The following is a 21426-nucleotide window of genomic DNA, read 5'->3' on the forward strand; positions in this document are numbered from 1 at the left end:
TGCACAGAGCTTAGTATACCAGTTTACTGCCGTGTGAAACACATTTGGATGACTTCTGACTCCACAAAACTCACTGTGGTCTGAAGCTTACTTGAGGGCACGTTCTTACCCTACACACCCTGCATTTACTTAATTCTTACTGTTTTAAGGACAAACTCGAGAAAAGATGGCAAGCAAAGTGGCAAGCTCTCTGCTGTACCTGACCCTCTTAAATGTACTAAGGAGAATACTAGAATTTTAGAAAACCTTTTTGTCAGAAAATAGGTGGGGAAAAACAGAGCTGTGTAAATGAGTAATTCCCTGCTATTTTCTCAAGAGAGGCTGAGTTTGCCTTTTTATTAAAGATAATGACTGCATTTTATGGCTGGCAGTCTAAAATAGTGCCTCAGAAGCCATTTTAGTATTTCGGGTTCTAAGTTTGTCCACTGTTAGAAAAAATTGCTCCTTTGAACAATTAAAAATGCCAAATGTTTATAAGCAAAGCAAGTTCAGTATTTCACTGGCACTTGGTCTGTGTGACCAGATCCGCTGGTTCCATGGATGAACTCCATAGGCAGTGAAGCACTGTGAAGTCCTTTTTGCTTATACAGTTAAAAGAGCTGTGCATACAGTGGAAACTAGAAGGTATCTTCCAGCAATCAGTTCCTTTACATGACCAAAGGCCAAAGCAAGCACATTCATGTTAGCACAGAAACCATCAATCTTCCTTGAGTAACCACATACTTGAACTGAAAGCTGAATTTGAAATATCGCAATGAAACACCTGTTCCTTTAAAGGTGAAGAAAAACTGTGGCAGAACTCGAAAGAAGGGCATTCTGTTCAAAGTAAAAAATGCTCACTCAAAACCCTTGAAGGGAGGGGAAGCTACAAGGGCTGTACTGTTCCAGAACACAACAGAACACCTAGAAGAAATATTTTAGTTAATGTCTTCAGAAAAAAAAGTATCACTTATACATCACAGGTACCCCACAGGAAGAGAAAAGACAACCAAAAGAGCTGTCTGATACCAAACTGAGCCTGTGGTTGGATGCCTGCAGGGGTTCAAGACTCCTTATGGGATGTATAGGAAATGTGTTTTGAGATCACAGAAGACCTACTATGGGATTTGTAGAAGGACCAAAGGCAGAGAAAGGGCAGGATCAAAGTTAACACAGCAAAGACTTGAAACATGTTCTGAAATATTCCTAAAATATGTAGGTGATGCTTTGCTGATATTTAAAGCTAAAGGAAATAAATTTGCAAAAATAAATTTGCAATATCTTTTTTTGCAAAACAGAATAGGACGAAGTAAGCAACCATCCAAAACAATTAGTCTTCTCTCAGAAAGTACATTTTGGCTATTGAGAAGATTCTATTTTATTAATTTATACAAAGAAAAAACTTAAAAGGAAACTGCAGTTTTAGTTTGGGAAGAATAGTGTTGAAGAGTTAATTCTCTGTATTATTCCAGCTGTTTAAATTAGTAACTTTCTTGACTGTGTTTCCTGGTAACATTTGCCCTGAGAAAATCATGAGAACAAAAAACACATGAAACAGTAATGTCCTTTTATTAAAATACCTCTCAAAACACTCATCATAATAAAATACAATTGCTGTTACTGTATGACGTTTGCATACAGGCAACGCTTACAGCAAACTCTAGACAGCATCAAGAATTACAAAGTTAAGGCAAGCCCCAGAAAGTGTGCATCCTTGCTACCTACTCTCAGGCCATTACACAGACAAGTGTATTTACATTTTTATGCTGTTCCCCAGGCATGTTCCAGGCGAGTCCTCTCAACCCGTGCTGCTCCTCTGACTTGACCTCCCATTGAAATTCTGTGACGTCAATGGTGTCACAGATGGAGAACAGCAGGCACCTAACCAGAAACATCAGGCCCATCTTCTACTCTCAAAAGATTCAGACAGTGCTTCAAATCATTTAACTGCAAGATCTTAACCGTGCTAGTGACCTGGAGGAATGCTTACTGCCTACTTCCTATCCTGGTGAAGAATAATGCATCATTCTCCAACCAGAAGCAGTCACAGCCACTTTTAACAAACTCTCCCCCTCCATTCATTTTAAGAAAACCAAGGAAAAGATAATACGTATCACCAAATATTCAAAGATCAGCTCCTTCATTGAAAACTAAGTTCTTCTGTTTACATCCATGATTTATCACTTAATTGCAAGTTTAAAGTATGCAGGTACTCCATTATCTACTAGCTCAAAACAATAAACGTTTATCTTTCAAGTACTTCTTTACAGCTGAGAAAAGAGATTGAAGAAAGTAACATTATTTCACGACAGTATATTTAATATATATGTTTATTTTGTCTTGTTGAAAGAGCTGTATAATGAGAGAAAATAAAAATGCATTCAGGAAACCCTTTCAAGAAAATATATTTAAAATGACTGCTTTCATTTGTACATGGTACAGATATTCAGGTGTGACTAGAAAACAGTTTAATCCCTCTAGACGGAGGGCAGTGAGAGAAACATGAATAGGCAAATTCTTTTTTTTGTGTGTGCATACAGATATATGCATATATGCATAAAAAAGTCAAGGCATTAAAAAACACATCATTATAAATACCAAAAGCTGATCATTAACTACTCATACACTTCATTTTTTGCACTTAGTACCATTATCAATGGAGTCTTAATTGGAGCATAGAATTGCCACGCAACTGTCAACATACTAAAATTCTTTCTTAGAAAAATGGACAGGGTCCTGTGCTCAGAACATCCGATTTCTGCCTCTGGGGGCACATCTTCCCTTCTTTGGCGATGACATCTCATGGGAAAACAAAAGTAAGACTTATGTTTTGGAATAAATATTCATAGCAAACTACTAAATGTGAACGCATCTGCTGCCAACTGTTCAGCTGATAACCCTGTAGCACTTGCTAGTTCATGCTTTTTTTTGTTTTCTCATTTATTTGTTATATTCAAAATAAAACGTCACGTTCCCTTTACTGCACTGAATGTTCAAAGACTAAGTGAACCTAGAGAACAGTGCAAAAGGGAGGAGATGCAACTGCACCTAATAGCCTTGCTTTGGTCTCTCAGTGAAGACTGAAAAGATTTTTTCAGTTCTTAATGTATGTGAAAGAACATGGCAAATAAAACTGGTAGGAGAAGCGTCCCAATACACTCCGCATTTTGTAGGGCAGCCCTTCTAAGAAGTCAGGATTTTATCCATGACAGCCCATGATTTAGACTTGAAGCATTAATTGTTCTTTCTCCTCAAATAACATTTTCACAATAGAAGGCTAAGCTTGGAAACTAGAGGGCAATAAAGTTAAAAAACAAACAAACAAGCAAACCACGAAGACCGGGCACCTCAAGAACTCTCTCCTTGCAGCTCGGTATCCACTCATTTATTTGTTGAACTTTGATGATGAGAAACTCAATACCATATTCTTAAGTTTTCCCTACTCTAAACTACAAGATATTGCATTATATTCTGAAAACCAATATAGTCAATAGTATCAAATCAAAAGAAAACAATCAGAACAGCAAGGATGAGCACGGCTGTACCATTTGAGCAGAAGAAAAATAAAACATAATGTTGAAAATTCTACAAGTTAGCCTTGCTTGCATGGATTTAAAAAAACAAGTTTCAAATTTTATACATCTTTTTTCAACCAGCTCCATTTAATTGCAACCATTAGGCACGCCACCAAAATGCAAGATTTCCAATCCGCTTCTCTTTAACTGAGAGGGATTACTTTGGCCTCCATATTACTGTATTACAATTTTTCTGCTTCAAAACATACAGTTCATACATTTTACAGTTTTACTGCCATAGTCGATGCACTCTGGCCCAATACACTCACAGCAGGCGTTGTGAAACCATCGGTATTTGGATGCTCCCATGGACTCGCAAGAGATCTTGCACTGATGTATTGACATGCAGTCATCAAAATACACCACAGTACACATGTGTTCTAAACCAAGAGGGGGAAAACGGTTTAAAAGGTCTTCAAGTATTTAAAAGGTTACTTAAAAATTAATTACACATGCAGCTTTTGAAGTAGGAGTTCAAATCATTAAGACCGTGAGGCGTAAGGAAAAAAAGGGTGATAGAGAAGCAGAAAAAAGAGACAGAGACCCAAGGTGAGATCTATCAACTTTCAGTTTTTACTCTCTGCTCTCCCTCTGGATGATTTTCTTTTTTTTCAAACTAAATTGTGTCTTTTTTTTTGTCCTCTGCAAAGTCATGAGGGATACTTTATGAAGTGTAAAGATGGGCTGCGCCAAAATAACAAGCAGGCGTCCTCTGAAGGTATACAGCCTTAGCATTAAGATACCACTACTACAGTTGCTAGCAGTTATTACATGCTATCAGGAAAAACAACACTTTTAGATCAGTTATTTAAAAAACTTATTTAAGCATAAACATTTTCTCCTCATCCCCAACGGTATTCTTAAACCACATTAAAACCACATGTTGCTAGAGCTAGAGAATCCCATTTTCCTCAATATGAGAACAGCACAGCACGCTTTTAGTTATTACTTTAAGCAACACCAGTTTTACTACTAAGATTAAGAAATCCTTTCTGCCTTTTTGCCTAAGCATCATCTTTGCTGTTCTAACCACCACGCGATTACTTGAAACGCCATGAAGTTTGGCACTATAACCCCAAACTGGAGCTGAGGCATTAGCCACATCTATAAATCTAAAACAACCCTTCCCTGCCTACTTCTAATTCCCCAAGCTGATAGATCCCACCATCTTTTTTCTCTGCCAACTGAGTGATTACACCATGGTTTGTCCTCCACGGGATCTCTGCACCACATCTGCCCCCAGCATAACTTGGCACGCTGTGGGGGAAAGCACGACTGAAAGCTGCCTACGAACATGAACACCTCACTAACACACATCAGACAGATCTGCAGACAGCTGCAAATGTCAAGAGGCTTTCTAGCCTATTCCTGCTTCAACTGCACGGATCCAGAAGAAACGTACTGACCTACATTCCAAGGAGGATTAGAAAAATGTAATCCAAACATAGATGGTAAGTCAGACAGAGTTTATTTTTCATTTTTTAAATGATTATGGAGATATGGAGAAGGATGAGTAACCAAAGGGCTTGGAGCAGTTCAATTGTGAACCACAACATTTATTCAGTCTCTTGAATGTAAGCCTTGTGCTGAAGTGCAGCACAACCCCTCTTTTCAAAATACGGGTACCTCATAGATTAGCAACCTCAGCAGCACACAGGTCTCTTGGCAAGTTCTTAAGGTGAAGGCCAGAGGTGAGCTGAGGCCAGCAAGGGGCTCCAGCACCCTACAAGACGTCAGATCTAAGCACTCAGTTTCCCCAGTACCAACAGTAGATGACCTTTTTGCTGCCCATGCTGCTGGGCACACGGCAAGGGATAGCACAATGCAGCTGCTAGGTTTTCCATGGATACTTCCTCCTTCTTGACAGCTGGAAACTTTGCCTATCCTGTGTAAGAATTAGAATCTGTCAAAACGCTGATGAAGGAAACCTGATAACTGCCAAATTATTTTACTGCTGCCTGAACAATTGTAAGATTGTCACAGGACATGCTGCCAGCTCACTGAACACAAGACAGTATTCTTTATTCAGGCTCTGGGCAGACATACACTTCTTGTAGACACCACATACAATGCAAAAGGCATTAAGGATCTCAAGGAGGAAGTGCAGATCCAACGCCGAAGCATTCTTCTGCTTCCAGGAAAGCTGTGCTGTGAGTAATGCCGCAGTCATCTAAGAAATCTTGGATTACCTGAAGTACTGCTGAAATGTCAACAAAACATGCAGTGGTTGTGCAAGTCCTGTCCCATTCTTGGCCTTTTTTCTCTAACACTTCAAAATAAAGCCTAAAGCCTTTAAGTAAGCATAGAAAGTTCTCACAGAACAAAACCTCCACCTGAAATCCACCAACATATCCAGAGCTTCACTAAGGATGCTTCCTTTACAGGTGGAAGGGGAAAAATGCAAAGCAGAAGCACACATTCTATGGTAGCACACAGAAAGAGTGATCTCCCTAATATGCACCTAAAGGGCTCAGTTAAAGCAAAAATGTGATAGGGAGATGGTACTGGCAGTGACTGCTGCATCCACCAAAGCACTCAGGTAAGAATCCTCCCAGGGGCCACACAGAATTGTGGGAGTTGTGAGGGAGCTCTGGAAATCAACCTGCTGCAGGTTCCCTACAACTGGCTGCAGAGGAAAGAATCCAGGTGGATTTTGTATCAGGTCCAGAGAACACAGAGGACTCCACAACCTCTCTGGGCAGCTTGCTGAAGTGCTCTCTCATTCTTAAAGTAAAGAAGTTTTTCCTCATGTTTACACAGAACTTCCTGTATTCCACTTTGTGCCCATTGCCCCTTGTTCTGTTGCTGAGCCTGGTCCTATCCACTGAGTCTCACCCTTCAAATATTTATAAGCATTCATCAGACCCCCTTCCCACCCCAGTCTTCTATTTTCCAAACCAAGTCTCTCAGCCTTTTCTCATCAGGAGTTGCTCCAGGCATGACTGATCATCTTTGTCTGCCAGACTCCTTCTAGAAGTTCTCTGTCTTTCTTTACCCAAGGAGCCCAGAACTGGACACAGTAGTCTAAATGTGGACTCACCAGAGCAAAGCAGAAGGGAGGGATCATCTCCCTTGACCTGCTGGCCACGTTCTTCTGTTGTGACCCAGGATCCAGCTGGCCTTCTTGGCCACAAGGTCACACTTCTGGCTCACAGCATTTAGCAACTCTGTCTTACTTCAGAGAATGTGCAAGCACTGCATAACCTTTTGGCACCAGCAACAAAAAGCTGGGATTGCCAGGAAGGAGCATACACACACCCTCTAGTCCCAGGATGCCCAGACAGCCCCAGGTTTCTGCCACCCTATCTTCTCACAGTAGCCACTCAGGTGTCAGCCTCAAGCACAGGAAGGCCATGTCCCAGAACAAGCAATCTTTCTGGATCTTTCTCTACCAGAGATGCTGAGATGTCCTTCTACAGAAGTGAATACTTCTGTCAGTGGGAAGAAGGTCAGTGGATCTGCACCCCTAAGACCATAATCATGGTAGAACCAGGTGAGAGCAGTGAGGCCTTGTGATACTGGTCCAGGAAATCAACCTCCCAGCACTAAAGCGGGGACAGAAGCAAGATCTCAGCCATATTAAGGTAGCAGCAACAACCAAGACCATTAATCTCGACAGACTGGAGAAGGAAGTTTATTTTCACGTGCACATGGAAGCCAAAAGATTTGGTCGTAGATGGCCAATCCAGAAATGCTGCAGAATGGGGAGGACAGCTTGTACACACCTGGCCAGAGCCAGCAGTACATCTGGCTGGTTCCCAGTAGCACTTGTAAGAAACTAGAGGACACATTTAATGTGCAGAAGACAAAGCTACAAAACACATTTTGAAGTCTTGCTCATTCAGAGGCATGCCAGCTAAACTGGTTCTTTCTTTACTGCGTACCTTGTTCACCACACGCTAACCTTGTCCCTTGCTCAGTAGGGTCAGTGTTTCTACACAGATAAAGAATTTTTGAAAGCAGGAAAATTACTCTCATCGAGCACTAAATCTCTCTTTATGGGCTACAAGAAGAGTCACAAAGGAAAAAAATATCCTACAGGCTCAGTAGGGATCTGGAAAAGTATTTAAATTGTTTCACAAATGTAATTGTGCAGGCAATGCTGACTCCCTCAGTGCAGATAAAAGGATGCTACTTGCTTCATTAGTAGCTCTTTCATTAGCATTTTGCCTGTTTTCACACAGAAAGGACTATCAAATACAGATGGGGTAGAAAGGAGAGAGAGCAGTGGGGGACTGACAGCTACACAGCTCTTTTCAGAACATTAATTTTTCTCCTTCTCTCCCCAATTCATAACACATGAACACATGTGTGGGAGAAACAACAGTGTAGAATCAGATTTAAATTCAGATGACTAGAATAGGCTCGTATTTCTGTTAGACTTTGCAAACAATACTCTTAGTGTTTCAAGTGAGATCTGTATTGGTACTTGAAGAATTTGGCAAATCCATGAAGAGAAAACAGCTCTGTTGTAAGTTAAGGAAAAACACTCATCTTCAAGATGAAGGAACCTTCCTAGTTAATCACAAATCCCCATGTGCTACCTTGACAATTAAAGGTGCTATATAAGGTGAGTTGCCTGTTGGTCTGTTTCGTGGTGGAAGAGGAGGTAATTGTCTGCCTGGCAGCCAGTCTGATGTTAGTCAGAAGTTATTGGGAGAAAGAAAAAAAAAAGGCATTTTTTCAATTGTGTTCCTAGCATACCTACAGAAATAGGTGCCCTTGACTGGACTGCTAGATCTTCTCTACCTGGCCAGCACTCAGTGGAAGCGTAAGTGCAGAGCTGACACCATCCATTGTGTCACTGAGCGGTTTAAGTCAGAATCACTCAGCTACAACACAGATTTTGTTTCATCAGCTGCCAAAAGATTATCCACTTCCCCCCTCTCTCTCTTGCCAACATCCTGTCATCATCTGCAGCACTTAAGCTTATTTATACATTTGAACTTGCAGTTCAGAGCTCTGAGGGTATCAGCTAAAAACAAAGCAAAAAATAGGAATAAAGTACAAATGTAACTCTAGGTTAATAATCACTGCAAGTAGTGAAAGTCACTTGAAGCAGTTGCTCAAACACCAGAAACCACCGATACAAAGAGCTTGATCCAGCAGCTCGAAGTGCTTCGGCCACCGGAGTGTCAGAAGACTGCTCACAGGAGAAAAGGGAAGGCATGCACTAAGAAGGCATGCACTATAATAATTCAAGGTCTAGTGGCTGCAGTAGGCAGGGGCAGGACAGGAATGTTTTATGTCTCTCTGCATTCCACCTGCACACTAACTGGTGGCCTGGCTCCGTCCCACTGTCGGGCACAAGGCTGTCGGGTTCCTGGGGCCAGCGCTGCTTTTCCTGGCACCCACCCAGGGCTGTACGTAGCAAGTCTGGCACCCTTGACAGCTTCACACTGATCTGTGCACGGACACGCGTTGAAATGAAAATCAGAACTGTGTTACAGGATGTGGTAAGATGTCTTTATAAGCAGAGCCTATCCAAATTTTGGCAAGTAGTCTGTAGGACAGTATGCAGCCTACTGTCCCCTCACCAAAATCTACATCTCATTACCTCCTCTCCCTTTCCGGGCAACAAAAGAAACGACTGCTGCCAGCACACCATGCTAAAGTGAAGCACGCTGTGTGTGCCCATGCTGGCTTGGCTCTTTGGCACTTCACCTCTTACTCCTCCACTTTCCAGTTATTGCTTCCTCAGTAAATTCACCCAAAACCTTTTAGAAACCTTTTGTGCTACCGTGGGTCACACAACATCCAACACAAGAGTTGCAGCTCCCCTCGTGCCCTTACTTCCACCATAATCAACACCAACTGACCAAGGCCAGCTATCAGTTTTTTCTTTCCACTTATTTTTCTCACAGATCAATTCACTGGAGTTTTTATAAGAAAATCTTAACATGATGTTCTGCAAAATCAGATCTCAATCTACTTTGTGGCCAAGAAAAGACACCTCAGCAGCATTACATATTTAAGTATTTAGAAGTATAGGAAATTGAAAGCCATTTTCTACTTTTTCCAGTTCTTTGCTGGCCAGTAAGATGGAGGAGGCATAGCCAATGATTACAAGAAAAGCTCAGACATTTATTTTTCTTCTAAGTACCTACTCAAACTCAAAATCCAGTGGCATTTGGTAAGTATTTCCAAATATAACTGTTATTTTTGGAATGCCATCATTCCAATGAAAGCCCTCTCAGCCTAAATCTCTAATACGATCTTAGAAAACGAAACGAAGGAGATTTCTGACGAAGAAAAAAATTGTAGCTATGTATTTGTGTTGTTATACTCAGAACTCCTCCACACCCTTGAGATGCAATTCCAATTCCAAGTTTAATCCAAAGCTATCATTAGCCCATCCTGTTGGCATGGTAGTAAAGGACTATCAGGGAACAGCCAGTTCAGCTGTAGTACCTAAGTACAGTGGGATATATTCAAGGTTGTTCCAAGCATAAGGTTTTTTTCCAAGTATAATTTACGTCTTTAAATACTGTAGAGTTTGCACACATGGCTTTTTGTGGCTTGCCATTTAACATGGCTTTCTGCATCACTCTCATGATGGTAAGCAAGCATTTTATTAATGTCAAAGACATATGAATGAAATGTTTTCTGCCCATCTGGTTTCCCAGTTCTGGAATTAATTTATTTTTCTAGTGTGCCTTAACCAAAGGAAGTCAGAAAAATTGCCATTACAGTTCCATGTAATCAATAGCAGCCCTACTCAGCAACATTACTAGGTCAAAAGTTCAAGATGAGATGGAAAAGCAGCGCGTCCGTCAATTAGGGAATCTTACTTTGATAAGATAAAAGAACCATCACAACAACAACAAATGTGGTTACTGATACTTGAAGTGAGCGTTGGGAAGGAAGCAAAGCATTAATCACGCTACAGTAAAACAAATCAGATGCTCTTTTCCCTTTTTAAGCAGCTACTTTACTAAGAACTACTTATGAGATTCTTTCAAGGCTTTAAAATGATTTACACAGAAAAGTATTTCAGGTTTAGTATGGAAATTGAGAAGCAAAAGAATGTTTCTTAAGCTACTGCTGTCACTACAGCAAACTTTTACCCTGCCACACAGCAAAAACAAAACAAAACAAAACAAAAAAACCTCTAAACTCAAGGTGGAAAAAAATATATATAAATAAAATAATGGCAATAAGTTCATACGCTGTTATGTCATGCTCAGAAGTAGACTGAACTTTTCCCCCATTTTTATACACAAAAAGAAGAGGCTAGCGCAGACAAGCACAGAAGATGCACTGAGAAAGCTGCACTGAGAAAGCTGCTGGAAGAGACCAGAAGAGACGCAAGGAATTCAGACACTGTATTTATTACCTTTGTCACTAGAGTAAGGTGCGTGGATGTTGTTGCTTGGAACGGAGACGTTCTGATGCTGTGGCTGGTTCACTGTTTCTAAAAAGGAAACTAAGTTCTCGTGATGAGACAATTCTTCTGCCACAGGGAAGGAAACAATATTCCAGTTCAGCTGAGTATCCCCTTCTGTGAGCGCTCGGAAAAGCGAAGGAATTGGTTCATGCAACTCCTCCACAGTGCTCTTGGATGTTGGAGGTGTGTCACTGTAATTGCGAGGGTTGCACATACCTGCAAAGGAATGAGAAGCTAAGTTATACAAAAATCCTTTCTTCTTAGAATCTGTGGGTGTGTATATATATATATATATATATATATATATATTCACACACACACAGAACCCTTCTGTTGATATAATTCCCACTCTTAACTCAGTAGCAGAAGTGCCACCAAAGACAGCAATGCTAACTTTCAATAGCGGCAGGTTTCAGATCTCTGCAGAATTCCACAAAACACATCTGCAACTTGTGAGATCCGAGCAAAAAGAAAAACCTCTTTTTCACTTCCCTTTCTATGCTATAGCATTACACTTCAGAACACAGAGTTCAACTCAAGGTTTGTTTCCCCTGGGAAATGTGACAAAGCGCGGCATGACTGACACTGGCATGAATTCGGAATGGGAGCCTACGACTGAACAAAGATAGTATCTCGACAAGTCCTGAGCTTTGTGAAACTTTTCATCACGATTCAAGTATTTGATCTCATCTGCTTCAGTAGTACGTTAGATCTTACCAGGCACCTGCCAGAGGTACAAAGATCAGCACAGGGAGAAAGCAAGAGTCTGCTCTCTTTACCTGCTTAGACACGGCTGAGATGAACCGAGGTTTTCTGCTTAGTTGGAGAGGTCACTACAGGCAAAAAACACTTATTTCCACATTACCCCTTACACATTTTTTTCAGTATCTCCTGGGGAATCTTTTTTGAAATCTGTTGTCCACTACTGTAATCCTCTTTGCCTCTTTGTTTCTGTAATATGCAATGCAGGTGCCAGTTTTTCATTAACCATTTAAATGCAACCATTTATTATCTGCAACTACCTTCTTTTAATCAAAACATTGAAACCTCCAAGACTGAAAGCAAATGTTACACATGCATAGGTATTTAGAACCAGAAGCCATAAAATGCTATCAGAAGTCACCTGGCAAGAGACACAGAAATTGATTTTCCTGATGCACATCTGGATATCATTTTGGGTAGTTTTACAGTTACACCTTTAGACAGCTACAGCTGCAAAGCAAATCAATCCTCTTCTTCCAAAGTACTACGAAGCACATATGTTTGAAGTCCACCTGCCCTACACACTCAGCAAAGCATCTCCTGCCATGCTGATGCATTAGGACTCCAGTTTCAGAAATCATATTTAACTAGAACTTTATAGAAAAACACAATCTCTTCAAAGTAAGTGCTGGACAGTAGAAGTACCTCCTGACTTCAGAGCAGATATGACCTGGAGAACAGCACAACCCATCTGCTTTTATGTTAGACTTGATCAGTTTACAGAGACTGAGCTATCAGAATGACAGTGAAATTTCCCACTCCAAATCTACATTAATGAGTAATTATTTCAGAATAGGAGGACGCCATACAGCCAAGGTCTGAGGCATCTGCAGTACCAGCAGTACTGGGAAACTGAAACGAAAACCCTGCTTACTGCTTTACTGGATAGCACTGAGGGAAGCAGCAACAGAACAAGGAGTAATGTTCAGATTTAGAAAATAAACTGTGTAGACCTTTTTTCTTTACAATCACAGTAGCTAGGTTCTTCTTCAAGGAGAATATGTGCGCACAAAAACCCTGCTTTCTGAACCAGACAGCACTTCTGAAAAAGCCAAGTAGCCTGCTCTCCTGTTCCCTACCCCTATGACTGAATAAGTCTACAGTACACTTCAGTACTGCATTAGAAAAAGCAAGAACACATGGGAAGGGCAAAGGGAACGGGGGGGAAATATACACAAATCTATTTCACTCTTCAGTGAGTCCATTAAAGTATTTCAGCTCAAATAGAAAAATTAAACTATAACACCTCTTTCAAAATTAATAGCCAGCACAGGTAGATGGGATGAAAATCCTTTATGCCATTGGGAAGAATCTCACGTGCACCCGAGTGTTCTGCTTCACTCCTTAATTACTGAAGGACAGACAAGCAAAGGTAAGCTGCTGAGAACCAAGCAAGAAGCAAGTTGTCAGAAAGCATATTCACATCACGATGGAATGTGAGAAGCAATGAAATGCAGTGAAAAGGAGCACTCTGAAGCACTCATCCTCATGAACTCAGAAAAGAATCGACCAGCCAGAAGCTGTGAGAAGGTACAGTGATCAACACGTCTCCTATTTATGGGAACCAGACGGATTTGTGTGGCAGTGGAGGGCCCAGCAACCCCAGAGCGATGAATCTTTCAAAACATTTATAACACGAGAAGGAACAAGAACATATCCATCCTTTTGCAGAGGCAGCATTCACTAACAGAAATCTTGGCACTGTGAACATGATCTGTTGGTAATAATGCTGTCCTTGTTAGGGCTGTCATCTCATCTTACAGAAAGAATTTGTATACCTTCTTCTCACACTCCTGAAACAGATCTTTTTGCAAATAAAAGAGTGACGAAAAATGTGGACCATGCATAATTACAACTAGTCCCAAGGACTCACAGGGGAACTCACATTTCCAATTGCCCCTACGTGGACTCCAACCCCATAATGAAGGTGCTGTGTAGTTTCATTGAGATGACAATTGAAAAAGAAGTCCACAAACAGATAGCAAAATTGCTATTTGGAGATGTTGACACTACCCAAGCAAAACTTGGACTGCTACTGTGTACTTCACAAAGCAGATGTAGCCTTCTGCATGTTAGTCCCCACTGGCACGTTCTATGGGTACCGCATGAGTTAGCAAGAACAAGTTGCAAGATAATTAAGGCACAGATTTCGTCCTGATGCTTAACTTCTACAGTAGGGCTCTGACTTGAACACACGGCAGAGGAAAGAAGTTTCATAAATAAAAAGAAATCCCCAACAATTGCCAACTTACCAACACAGTCACAGCACTCATCCCAAAGCGTGCCAAGGCAGAGCATGCACTCCTTGCAGCAGGAACAGTTCCCTTCCCCTGGGCGGCACTGACACAGCTCCTGAAAACAACATGAATGTGTTACACCCAGCAATCCCAGACATGAAATGCCAGCAGGGCACAGCAATTCTTCCTCTAGCCACAACTCAAGTTATGGTTTTAGAACAGCTTTCTACACTAATCGAGTGAGAAAACAGTAAAAGAGTTCTAGCCAAGGAACCAAGCTGAATTTACAAATGGATCTTTTCAGACTGTTTTGTTTTTTAGGCTGAAATTCTGAACGCAAATCTGCAGTTTGCTAACAAGTTGTTCAAAAGAGAAAAAGTCCTATTCATGGGTAAGCTTTGGTCACCTATGTGTTCCCTGAATGCTTTTCCCACTGCAAAACCAAATTCAAAGAAGGACGTTTCTTTTTGTATAAATAGTGCAGATGAGGTATAATTTGGCTAAAAAAAGGAAGCTCAGAAGATGTGCAGTGTCTACCATCACACCTATTTGTGGATCTTGAAAGGAATGTATTTGGTTTAGCTGCTGGAACACACTTATTTTGCACATCTGTGAATGCTTGCTACGCATTGCTCTCTATTTGTCGTATTAGTGGCTGTATGTGGGTATATATATATTTATCTGAGGTCCAGCTGATTCATTTCTGATCTTAATCTATCCCCAGAGCAGCACCCTGGATACTTCAAAATTGTAGTCTCTTGAAAGTAAAATGGTACACATACACCCTTTTCTCTAATTGTTATTAATACAGAAAACCAGAAAAGACATGGAAGCACAAAGATAACACTTCCTGCTTCCTAAACCTGAAGGCTCCGGTTTGTTTGGCAGTCCTCCTGAAGCTGTACAGTTGAGGATCCTGAAGCATGGGAACAGCCTGCACGTACAAAGGAAATCTAAAAACCAGGTGGCCCGCCTCCCTGCAGCTCGCAGACACGTACCAGCAGCTCCAAAGGACCTCAGCTCCCAGATGGCAGCCTGCAGGGTGGCTCACGCCCTGGTCCTGGGAGAGCGAGGCCAGAGCCGTGCCCCTCTTTCAGGGGACTAACACAGAACCAACCCCCAAATCCACCACAGATGGGCCACACTGTACTAATGCAGTTCATCAATCCACTATTCTTCCATTTGCTTTGTCCCAGATTAAGAATTAAAAGCCTTCTCGAAGCCAGCAAAAAAAGCCACACAATCCAGAAACTATTGTGCTTCGCACAGCGCTGAGATGCTGCCATTGCCTGCATTACTTAATGTAAATTGTTTGCACTTTTGAGTGGCTGAGCATCAACTCCTCCTCTCCACATGCATTTTTGCCATACACAGTAAGTCTTGAATTTTTATTTACAGACTGGAAACCTACCAAGATTTTCAACATTTTCACTCTCAAAGTTTACTTGTGTCACCTATTACTACGCTGTTTCCAAGTGAAGGATGAAAAACAGGCCCGTCATTGAGAAATACAAACTTTTCCACAAGAGGAGACACCACAAACTTAGAAAGATGACTTATGTGAATGAATGACGCATTTCTAAAATATTTATCTTTCTGTTCAATAAACAGATTGTGTCAGGCTTGAGGAGTAAAAGCCTGAATAAAACAATTTTTAAAAACAACCAAGGGTACAGCACTGCTGTGTTGGCCAGTGAGCTCTATTGGGATGTATTCACATTAAACATATCCTACACATTCGCTCTTCAACAGTAAAACTGGGCAGACAACTTCACACCTATTAAAGACATTGCAACACCAACAAGCCGGCATGTGGGTGGAGGCTACTCTCCATAAAACATTAAATGCAACGTATGAATCAAAGGCAGAAAACTCACTAAATTTGAGTTATTTCAATTTTATAGCCTGCATTATGCAGTCTAAGAGTATTCTCACAGAATTAAAAGTAATCTTAACTTCTGCACTTACAATACAAACATAATATAACAGAATGGCTGATTGGAAGGGAGCCCACCCAGTCCCACCCCGTACCATGGGCAGGGCTGCCACCCAGCAGCTCAGCTGCCCAGGGCCCCATCCAACCTGGCCTTGAGTGCCTGCAGGGATGGGGCACCACAGCTTCTCTGGGCAGCTGTGCCAGCGCCTCACTGCCCTCTGAGCAAGTGTGTGTCTGTATTCTTAGTGTCTATATGCACAAGGACTATCTAGGGATCTCATCACTATACCTACCAGTATTTTAACAAGTTTATTTTTATACGAAAGGCTTAGGAACATTTTAAATTTTTTTCTTTTTTTTTTTTTTAACTTGGAGAAAGAAGATGGAAGAAAGAGCAGTCACGTTGGTCTTATGCGCAGCTCTTCAGCCCCTCCTCCCCAGGGCTGTCCCTGCAGGGCAGTAATCGTATGTTTTTCCATCCATGTGTTTGCATGTCCACTGTTTCCTTAACCACACTCAAGTTCCTACTGACTCACCCAGACCGGACACTTGTGCAGGATACATCTCCCTAAAAGAATGCTTCCATGGGACGTGGGTGAAGTGAAGCAGAAAGAGAAATGCTCCCTGTTGATAGCTGGGGGTGGCAAGGCGTCAGTGGAAGAAAATATTACTCATAAGTGAGCCTGGCAGCTGCCCAGGCTGAACTACTGAAGGTGCACCAGTATTCTGCTAGGCAAGAAATGAGCCTCCCTCATCTAAAAATACAGCATTAAGTAGGAAGCAGACAAGTTTGTACAATAAAGGTATTTCTGTTTCAGAGAGCAAATAAAGCCTTTTACAAGGAATTTAACAACTGCATTTTTTCAAAACTTTCTTGAAGTGACAGAGACTGTTTTCTCAGCATGGCGAGAAACAGGACCTGAAGGCATTGGCAACCTCTCTGCAAACTGGAGGAGGGAACGAAAGAAAATAGCTCAAGTTTTTTTCCTAGAACAGTTTAATAACAGCAAATCTCCTGGAAGGAAACCAGACGGGATTATTTTGCTAACCCGACCGCATTACATTCTACAGCTACAAAACACACACCAGCAGAAACTTTTGGATACGCGAGCCTTGAAGTTAAAATGGGAGAGCTATTTCATATTGCTAGCCAAAAAAAGTCTTGTAAATACTTGAAAGCTGGGAAGCTCGTGCCCAAGATTAACAGGAGGGGAAGATAAACCTTCAGCAGGTGTCACCAACGGTGGCATAAATGATGTAAGTCGTGGTGTCCCCACTCGGTGTTCTCATCTTCTCTGCGCATGGGAACCACAAAGCAGAAGAAATGCTGTAGAAGAGGTGCCAGGCACCACCAAGACCAGCAGCCTACCCAGGGAGTGGGGCAACAGCACCGCAGGGGCTCAAGGATGAGCTGTGCCCAAAGCCAGGGAGGGAGTTGAGCTCGTGGCCCCTCTCTGCCTCTGCTCCTGGGTCTCACCCATAGCTCTTCCAAAACTGCATGAGCCACCAAGTTCTGCAACGGTGAAGCCAAAAAGGAGGGGTTTCTCAAGCTATTTGCTTATGGAAAAAAACATAAAATCCCAACACAGAGGCACCAGAAGAGCTACAGCCATCAAGACCTAAGAGGAAAGCGTGCAAGTTGTTGGTCTCACGCTCTGTCCTGGATTTAACAAAATAAATATTTATGTAGGGACCACCCTTGAGCTGAGCAGCTCCTAAGGAGTGGCAGTAATGACTGTACTGAAGCTGGCACAAATATTTGTGTTAACTGTATGGTTTTTGAGAGCTCCATTGCTCCCACAGATGCAGATGGCCAACACTATGTCTTGCGTGCTCCCCAGTAACCTCAGAGCCACACCGATTTGGCTTCAAGCCATGAAGCATGCCAAACTAGAGTGGCTATAGAAACAGGATAGGGAACTGCACGATGAGATAGTCCAGAATACTTACTCTTACCAAAGTACTTTTAGTTCAGATTTCTCCAGAAGGGTTTAGAGGGAAACAAGAACGCTCAGATATACCGTATTGCACACCAACCCAAGAAGTATGACGTACTTCAGAGAGCAGTGCAATGCTTCTGCTGCAACAACACTTGAAGATTTAAGAATAAAGAAGGAAAAAGCCAAGATGTGAGATAGCAGCAGCTTGGTCAGACCTTCAGGAGCCTTCCCATCTGCTTCCGATCCATCTGCCTCCATCACTCATTGACCTGTGACCATGCATGACCCCAACACTAACGGGTAGTGTCTCAAAGAGCAATGTGCGGTCCTGATTTTAGAGAAATGCTTTAAGAGGGTTCCCATATCACTGATACCAAGCAAGAGAGCACATCCCTAGGGCTGCGCTGCTAGGAAGATGCCAATGCCCAAGCAAAACACAGCATTATCACTGAAAAACAGTGCCACAGTCACTGGAAAGATAAGTCAAAAGCCTTTCTCTCTCTCCCTTTTTTAACAGCTCTGTAGACAATGGCTGAGAAGCAGCACTGTTTTCAATTATTTTTTCCATTTAAAGCAATAGCAGTGCAGAAGTCAGAAGGATATTTACTAGCATTTGTGCTCTCTGATTTTTCACTTCCAACCTGCAAAGAGGCAGTAGAAAGCTGGAGCTGACCACAGAAAGGTTCCTTTTTTCCACTGCGGTGTCAGAAAGTGTGCTCAGTTCACTGCCCATCAATTACTGATCAGTAGGCAGTGGAACTGCTCACAATTCCTCTAAAAGGACCTCTCGCTCTGCTCCCAACCACTGCTGGAAGAGCAGCTGGGGCTTGGCCATTCCTTCAGCCTTATGGACAGCACATAGTGAGCCAAAAGCAGCAGCTGGGCTCAAGCTGAACATCCACTGTCCACAAGCACAACTCAAGAGCCCGTTTTAGGTAGACTCACACACTTTACGAGCTTGCTCATCCCCATTAGTAGCCAGAGGTACTTCAGGGTTGTGAGGCACATTGGAGCTACACCAGCATTTGTCCTCTCAGGGGGCTTTCAGCCATTTTCAGCTTTACAACCCTCTATCATGGGGAGTGCCATTCAAGGAGATGCTCAAGGCCAGGTTGGATGGGTCCCCAGACAGCTGAGCTGGTGGGGGACAGCCCTGCCCACGGCATGGGGTGGGACTGGATGGGCTTTAACTTCCAACCGACACCATCTGTGATTCCATGGTAAAACGGCCCTCATTTGTATCACTGGGTCTTCCCAAGGGACAGCTTCAGAACCTGAAGACAAGCAGAGGCAGCTATACCTGGATGAGGCACTTGCTGACGTCGCTGGCGCACAGTGCCTTGTTGCAGCCCACTGACGAGCGGGCCCACAGCAGCAGCAGCAGCAGCAGCAGGGATGCGCTCAGCACCGCGCACGGCGACCTCATCGTTCCAGCGGTTTGCAGATGGAGCTCAAACAGCACTGAAACCATTTTTGACCACCGAAAAAAAAAAAAAAGGAAAAAAAAAAAAGTCAAACATTGAAGAGGCACGACAACAAACCTGACCGCTCCTCCTCTGCCGGCAAACTTCTCCGTTTGAAAACTTCTCTGCTGTTGCGCTCACATGGTAAAACCACACTGCATTTCAGGTGAACGAGGTCAGGTTTGTAACATCAGATCTGACGGCCTATGAGCAGCGACAAATAAAACGCAGCAGCGAAGCCCTAACCGCGAAGGCATCGTCCGGGCAGACACCTTGAGCCATCGCACAAAAACGAAGCTGCTACGTCAGCGTCGATTCATTAAAACGAAGCTCCCGGGGGCTCCGAGCGGCGCATTTTACAGGAGCGACGCCGCAAGGGCTCAGGTCGGCAGAAGCGGAGAGCGCGGGTCCGCAGGAGGCTCCCCCGCCGCCCGCGCGTGCCCCGGGAACCCGGGCCGAGGGCCGGAGCCCGGCAGGCAGCCCACGTTTGGGCAGAGCTCGCGGCGAGCCCGCATTGTTCTCACAGGAGGGAAAGGCGGACGGGCACGGGATGGCCGCCGCGCAGCACCCGGCGCCGCCGCCGCCGCCCCCCGCCACCCCGCCGTCGACACCCCCCGGGCCTCAGGTGCAGCCCGCAGCCCGACGGGGAAGCACGCGGTGGGCCGCCCGGCCCCGGCCCCGGCCCCGCTGTCAGGGAGCGTCCCGCCGCGCCGCCCGGCTCCGGGGCACCCGCGGGGCCCTGCGCCGCCCCTCCCGGCCTCCTCCGGCGGGCAGCGGAACGCTCCTCACAAAGCCGCCGCCTCCCCGCCGGCTTCATCCTCTGGCGCCGCGCCTCCGCCCTTCGCCCCCCTCACCGGCCGGGCGGCCCCGCTCCGCCGGCGGCTCGGCTGCTCCGCGGGCGGCTCCGGCGACCGCGCGCCTCAGCTCGGCCGCGGGCAGCGCGCAGGCGGCAGCAGCGCGGGCTCGCAGCGCGCACACGGCGCAGGGCCCCGCCTCGGGGCGCCGCAGGACCCGCCTCTCGCTCCGCGCCCGCCGCTGAGGGGAAGCCGAGCGCGGCCCCGGCGGGCGAGAGGGCTGCGTGGGGGAGAGGGAGCGGTCTGCTCGTGCTGGAAAGATGCAGGAGGAGCCGTCGCTTTGACGATGCCCTTAGAAGCAGCCTAGTTTAAGTGCCGGGCAGGAGCTCGGCTTTTGTATCGGTGCGCAGAAACGGCTGTGGAGCTCCGGGGCCGCCGAGCCCGACGACCCCACGCGGTGGTTGTGAAGAGCCGCTAGGCAGGGCCTGAAACCCAGCCGGGCTGCCGGGCGGGTGTTATCCCCACGTAGCGATCTGGAAGATGAAAACGCAGTGAATGCTGCACAATGCAGAGCTGTTGTTTTCAAGGAATCACAGGTTTGGGTTGAAAGGGACCTCAAAACCCACTCTGTCCCACCCCAGCCACGGGCAAGGCTGCCCCCCAGCAGCTCAGCTGCTCAGGGCCCCATCCAACCTGGCCCTGAGTGCCTGCAGGGATGGGGCACCACAGTTTCTCTGGGCAGCTGTGCCAGTGCCTCACCGCCCTCTGAGGGGAGAATTTCCTCCCAACATCTAACCTAAACCTTCCCCATGTGCTATTGCTATCAGCGTCTGTGTAAAAAGTCAGACCTCTTCTTTTTATAAGATCTCTTTAAGTGCTGGAAGGCCACAATGAGGTCTCTCTGGAGCCTTCTCCAAGCTGAAGAAGCCGAGCTTCCTCAGCCTTTCTTCATAAGGCAGGTGCTCCAGCCCTCTGATCATTTCTGTGGCCCTCTTCTGGACCCGTCCGACATCTCCCACATCCTTCCTGTGCTGGGGTTCCCAAGCCTGGATGCAGTACTCTAGATGGGTTCCCACAAAGGCAGAGCACAGGGCAACAATCTCCTCCCTCTACCTGCTGGCCACCCCTCTCCTGATGCAGGCCAGGATACTGCAGGAGTACACTGCTGGCTCACCTCTAGCTTTTCATCCACCAGGACCCCCAAATACTCTGCAGGGCTGCTTTCACTGTGTTCTTCTCCCAGTCTGTATACATATCTGTGACTGCCTCAACCCAAGTGCAGCAAGACTGAAGTAACGAGTTTCATCCCTGGAGGAAAACCCAGGAGGAACTCAGCAGAGCCTGGGTTTCCTG

The 21426-nt window shown here is 44.5% G+C and overlaps 1 protein-coding gene across 2 annotated transcripts; it reads right to left on the reverse strand.

The window, feature by feature from the left end:
• Window positions 1–1531: 1531 nt before the first annotated feature.
• On the reverse strand, window positions 1532–20296 carry TWSG1 (twisted gastrulation BMP signaling modulator 1). Of its 2 annotated transcripts, none has more exons than XM_085220791.1 (5): window positions 20134–20296; window positions 19117–19277; window positions 13956–14055; window positions 10891–11157; window positions 1532–3934 (listed from the first exon to the last, which is right to left on the reverse strand). In XM_085220791.1, the coding sequence occupies exons 2-5, from the start codon at window positions 19240–19242 to the stop codon at window positions 3753–3755; spliced, it is 675 nt and encodes a 224-aa protein (XP_085076917.1). In that variant the 5' UTR covers window positions 19243–19277; window positions 20134–20296; the 3' UTR covers window positions 1532–3752. The 2 variants fall into 2 exon arrangements, with proteins under 2 accessions (XP_085076917.1, XP_085076916.1); XM_085220790.1 differs by lacking the exon at window positions 20134–20296 and adding an exon at window positions 20069–20111.
• Between the last annotated feature and the right edge of the window lie 1130 nt (window positions 20297–21426).

This window comes from Meleagris gallopavo, chromosome 3, assembly GCF_905368555.1.
Source record: "Meleagris gallopavo chromosome 3, MGAL_WU_HG_1.1, whole genome shotgun sequence".
Lineage (NCBI taxonomy): Eukaryota > Metazoa > Chordata > Aves > Galliformes > Phasianidae > Meleagris > Meleagris gallopavo.